At 43.4% G+C, this 6,000-nt stretch overlaps 1 protein-coding gene across 2 annotated transcripts in view; it reads left to right on the forward strand.

The window, feature by feature from the left end:
• ywhae1 (tyrosine 3-monooxygenase/tryptophan 5-monooxygenase activation protein, epsilon polypeptide 1) overlaps positions 1-5,468 on the forward strand; it is a 34,051-nt gene extending 28,583 nt beyond the window's left edge. The window contains exons 6-7 of one of the 2 annotated variants that reach the window (XM_070856896.1): positions 834-880; positions 4,454-5,468. In XM_070856896.1, the coding sequence (XP_070712997.1) occupies positions 834-841 (8 nt within the window). In that variant the 3' untranslated portion in view covers positions 842-880; positions 4,454-5,468. The remainder of the gene's footprint in view (positions 1-833; positions 881-4,453) is intronic. The other variant, XM_070856895.1, reaches the window with a different exon arrangement.
• The last annotated feature ends 532 nt before the right edge of the window (positions 5,469-6,000 follow it).

Raw genomic sequence — 6,000 nt, forward strand, 5'->3', positions numbered from 1 at the left:
GGGAACACCCATTGGCTGACCAACATGAAGTTGACAATGTGCTTTGTTTCATCTGCTGGATGGCACCAGCAGATGCTGGAGGCCCCTGCATCGCTTCACGATTTCTGCCCAGCATCTACAGCTGGGTCAGATGTCTTTACCGGAATAGGTTGCAGTAAGGATGCTGTATCTTGCAGCCACTATTCTGTAACGCCCCATGCTGCATACTGTCTAGACTAAAACATTTAAAAAGCCCCTAAAAAGAGGAACGGTAAAGCAACAAATCGCAGTTCATCTCTGCCTCCTGTGGGATAAATCCAGTTACAATAGCTTTCACTGCACATCGATTATGGGACCAAACTATTCCTCTCAGTCTTTGATCTGTGATTTTAAATTCAACTCGGTTCTGTGATTTCACTCCCAAGATGATGTGTAGATCTGTGTCTTGATATGTAGTGTGCTGTTCCTGCCCTGATACACCAGGCATTGCTGGTAGTTTCCATCATGTCCTCTACTCACACTCTCCCTCCATGGGTCTAATATTGCGACAGCCTGGCCTGTCGGAGATAGAACACTGGGTGTAGCTTTAATGGCATTGAATAATATACAGTTTGCACGCGGCGATTTCTCCAGTGTTGGTTGCTGGGTGATTGATCACTTTCTGAGCTGAGGTGCCACTAATTGGTGTGAAATAACCAGGCGCTCTCAGTATAATAATTAATCTCTCCATTGCATTGGAGAATCTCTTGCTATTATTTATGTGCCCTTCATTATATACTATTACATTTCCCTCTGTGATTGTGCATTCACTCTTCCTGTTTTTTTTCTTCCATGCCTTTCTCCTTCCTGAATAGATTCCTAAAGGATATGAGCCATTCATTCCCCCTGTAATCTGTACTTTGTAAGTCATTCACAATGCCAAGCAGTTGTCACCTCTTCAAGATGTCACAATACCATTTTACTAGTTTTTAATGATGCATTGTTGTGGATTCTGGCCTTCCATCAGTAAATTGTTACAGCTGTTGCTGATTCTGACCCATTTTGTGATTCTTGCTGTAAACTTCCAACGGCATGAAATTATAATTAGCTCTGCTATATTGGGGGAGTTGAGCCTTGGCCTCTGGGTACACTGGCTCTGGTCTCTCACACTGTACTGCATCTGGGCAAACTGTTTGGAGTTGGCAAATGAAGATCAGATATCTCCCTGTGTTGTGCCCTCCATCCTAGAATTATAGAAATTTACAGCACGGAAGGAGGCCATTTGGCCCATTGTGTCTGCCGGCGAACAAAGAGCTATCCGGCCTAATCCCACTTTCCAGCTCTGTCTATAGCCTTGTAGGTTACAACAATCCGAGCAGCTACTTCAAAATGGCACATCCACAGCAAGGAGAGGGCAAGTGTTTGCTTGCCCTCGGCTAGAGGTGGTACATAGATTTGGGAGAGAATGACTTCACAAACAGCAGCACTCTTAACTCCAGAGAAACCTTCTGGGCCAGTAAGGGGAGGGAAATTGCAATCTTAAAATTGGATTTGTGTTTTTCATAGCTGTCTGATGGTATTGTGACATCTGTCCCATCCTTGCATTAACCTACGTGTTCTTCTCACAGCTGGGCCTGCCCCAGCCACGCTCTCCGAATCGGATGTACTTGGAGGAGCTTTATTCCCAGCTGTGGGTATGCTCTGACTTCTGTCTGATATGGCTTCAGCCACTCGTGTGTTTCTGCTGTAGTGTGTGGTCCCTGCTGGTCATGATCAGTCTGCAATATCTGTAGCTCTACGTCATGGGCAGCCCCTGTACTTTCACTTTGTTGTAGGGAAGGTACTTTTGTCCTGAATCTGGGCATGCTCAAGATAAGCAGTTTTTTATATTTAACCCGCTCGTTCCTTGCCTGGACTTGGTGTGCTTGCTGTTATTAAAGCTGTAGTGTCTATACAAATTTGTTTTGTTTAGCCGATTTTGTACAGACCAGTGATTTGTGAGATTGGGCGAAATATCTGCGGTCGGTCCAATCCCACCAGGACTATTACTGCAATCATCCCATCCCTCCCAAAAGGTTACCGCCAGTGTAATTAAACGAATGGTCTAAAGAACCCTAATAAAATCAATAATTCTTCATTGCAAATGATATTTGCATTAATGGCACTCCAGCCCTAGAGATGTGCATTGCTCTCATTCAGGTGTGTACTGGAACCATAAATGGGAGCAGTTAGTCAGACACCCTCTTCACCATCCTTCGTCATGGTTGGCAATTAAAACCCTACACTTAGTTTCCATTTCCTGTGTGAGTAACTCAGTGTGGTGCAGCATGGAGCATCAACTACGTGCCCTAACTCACCAACTTTACAGCACTCTTGAACCAATTTGACATTTGCTACCTATACCAGCCATCCTCTATGTCTGGTTAACCTGAGATTGTGGAGAGTCTTGTGCTGTGCACTTATCATCGGTGAGGCAACACTGACTTTCAAGTGCAAGACCTAGTTCTTCCATTGTGTTGGATTAGATTTAAGCCCAGGTCCCAGAGTTGAGATGGTACTAACACTGTGTACCTTCCAGTCCCAGTGCTACATGGCTGCGCAGACCTGTAATATCAGCTGTACCCAAGCTTGTAGATTCTGATGGTGGAGTACTTGGTCTTCCCTTGAATCACTTCCCCCAGTCTTTCCAATGCAAATTTGAAGGAGCTCTGATCTGTGCACTGTCCACAATTGATACTGATTGGCACTTGATTTGGGCATCGATGGATATGCAAGAGGTGCTGCAGTTTGTTGCTATACATAATGCCTCTACTTTTAAAGATGCAGTGCTTGCTGTTGGTCTAATCTTTCTAATACCTCTTGACTATTTTAAGCTATTTTCCTTTTTGGCTAAAGGTATGTTTTATAAAATACTGCAAAATCTATTTGCATTATAGCTATGCAGTTCAGCAGCACTGGAGTGAAACCAGAGAAATAGCTCATGTAATACAGAAATCCGTTTCCTTTCACCCAAGCAACAAAATTTCACAATTCTGATCTACATTCAAGTGCTGTATTTTTTGGCGAGAGTGGAATCGGGCAACAGATTTATCGACCTCAGGACTTCCTGCAGCTTGAACTGGCATCAGTGCATACTACAGATTTGTGCAATCTCCAACTGACCTAGAGATAATGCTTAATAGCCAAATAATTCTAGCAACCACAGCCTTTCATTATTGGTTAATTGGTGAAAACATGGTGCTGCTTTGCAAATTGAATTCTTACTGCAAGTAATATTTCCCACTCCTGCAGGGAGATTGCCTTTATCGATTTTGATCCAATCACCTGTTTTTACTCCAGAGTCAGGCATGCCAACAGTATTTAAACGGAGGTTAAACAGCTAGCTTTGAGTAAGCTACTCAACATCCGCCGTCAAATAAATTCTTCCTAGGTGGTCATTCTGATGGTGGCCCCACCCCCCACCCCGGATAAAATTACAGAATGGGAGGTTGACTGGCATCCAGGTCGTGCCATTGGGTTGTGAACAGTTTGGGGAACTGCGAATTCTGTTGTCACCATATGTACATCTTTAGCTGGAATAATCGGGAATGGAACTTGTGAATCAGTATACCGATGACTGTTTCCCAAAGGTAGTGAGTGACCTCTCTGAGGATAACCGTATCCTACTTTGGCCTTGAGACACCAGTATACAAATACATTGTCTTTATATGAAAATCCTTCCTGTGCTATTTTGACGGACATTAATCCAATCTAAAGTAAGCCCACGTTAAAGTAACACATGGGAGTGTTGGGCATTTATGATATTTAGAGGCCTCTATAGTCACATGATTGTATCTTGCATTTGCTTTTCTCTCAATACTTACGTGTTGCATTCACCAAATGCTCCAACCCCACGGTCAGTTACTGGTCTGAACTGGGGCAAGGTACTAGGGATTTATAACTGATGGGTTCCTTTGTCGTCTCCTTTATGCTTTCCTGTGGTGTTGCTGAATACGTATTCTGCAAAGCCTTCCATTGGTTGTAGTTTTTTAATCAAATTTATGCTTCCAGTGTAATATAACTGTGATCGGGCCTTTTTCAGTTCTGCCTCGACACGCTCTTCCAATTGAGAAAAGGCTCCATGTCAAATGCTTGTTTCTGCAGCATATATAGAAGTACCCCTGCTATTCCGTGACCAGGCCCTGCATGCAGATGTTCTCGCTTCCTCCTTTTGGGTTTTGTTGTGGGGAGGGGGAGGCTTTGTCTGATCATCTTTTTAAGATGAAAGCTTGCTTGTCAGCTGAACAGAGTTGGGATCTGGCTGGTTTCTCAATTGAAGGACCGTGAGGCCATATGTGCAGGATGGATTGGGGCAGATTGCCCGTGGCTGGAATGCGACAGCTAATCTTTAGAAAGCTGCATGTATGTGAGAATTGCTGCTGTGGAGGCTGCCGTAGGTGTGCTGCTGGTGTGTAAATTGATGATCTTTTCTCTCGCCTCGTTCCTTTCTGCGCAGGTGAAGAACCGAGTAAAGATGTGGTTCAAGATGTTGATGACGACAATCAGTGAGAAGACATGGCGAATGAGAAGACCCTGTCTGCCCCTCTCCTGTCCCTTCCCACAGTCCTAGTCCAAGCTGAGAACCAGTAAATTTGATGTTGGTACTGGACCTCAGAATTAGTTATGTGCCCATTTGGGTTCCGAGGATTATTTTTGTTTTTTTTATTTTTATTTTTTACTTGTTTCAAAAAAAATCTAAAGGCAATGCTGGCTCTCTATGGATGTTTAACTGGGACCTGCTTTCTTTGACTAGATACCACAATTCTTTGGAAATCCTTTTGAATAAACTGTTCAATTCTACTTAATACAGCTTTGTGAATAATTCACGCCTCCACCTTTTTACCAATCGAGATCTGAGCAGTGTATTGGAATTGGTGGTCAGTCATGAATCGCAATGATTGACAACTGAGCCCAGCTCCTTTGTGTGCTGCAAAACCCTCGGCCCTTTAAACGTGTTATGCATTTACAAACTGTCTTAACCTTCTTGGTGACTGCATGCTGTTGGTTTGCTTTATTCTCTTTTCCCCCCCCCCAAAATGTTCATGCATCGACCAGTGTGGCTAAACAAATAAAACTGTGTTCTTTGTGAGCAATTCAATAGCTAGCTCTGAAAGTCTTTGAGCCTGATGTGCACGGTGTTTTCCTTCAGCGTGCTAACCCTGAAGATAGCAGATGACAGTTGCAATCCATGGATAGTCCTTTGCTGTTATTTTTTGTCCATCCTGGCAGAGCAGGTCGTGTTTGAGCTGCTGTTGAAGCCTGCATGCTTTGTTCAAACAAGTTTTTTTTTTTCTTACCCACTCCTCCTTTCCCCTTCCCCTTCTCTTTCTCTCTTTGTTCAGTATGTGTAACTTGAAGCTAATTTGTACTACTGGATATATCTGACTGGAGCCACCGATACAGATCTGTATCCTTCTTACTGAAACACAGCATGGATTAATATTAAACTTAAATAAAAGAACCTAAATTAAGATCTGTTTTGCTGCTGTTCCTGTCTGTGACTACCGACGGTTTGTTTTGCAGACATTGAGCGAGAGAGAGAGCACAGTGAATAGACAGATTCATTGAAGGGGGGAGCGTATGTTGCTGTTCAGGATCCTGCATGTGGAGTTGTCAAGTCTTTTGGTGCCAGAATTTGAGGCAAGATTGTGGGGAGTGAGAAGAGTTAGAGAGCTGTGGTGCTATTAGATAATTAAACTGGCCTGCAGCAAATTATTCTCCTGCTAAACTAATACTTTATCGTGACTGTAGTTTTGGATATTGCCCTGATTTTATAGAATCCCATGCAGCCCAATCTCCCCATAATAACATCCTGGCTGTTGTACAAGGTTGCATTTTGTGATGAAGCGATCATTTTCCATCCTTGGAGCCATTCACCAATGCTGCTTTCTGTTCCATAGGTACCAGCGGCCCTTTGCTACTTTGCTCAAATGATTCTTGAGTGTATTCAGTGGTGGCAATTCTACAAATGTCCAGACTCTACAGCAGCTGCTATTCGATAGT

The sequence above is a fragment of the Pristiophorus japonicus genome, chromosome 16, assembly GCF_044704955.1.
Source record: "Pristiophorus japonicus isolate sPriJap1 chromosome 16, sPriJap1.hap1, whole genome shotgun sequence".
In the NCBI taxonomy this organism is placed as follows: Eukaryota; Metazoa; Chordata; class Chondrichthyes; family Pristiophoridae; genus Pristiophorus; species Pristiophorus japonicus.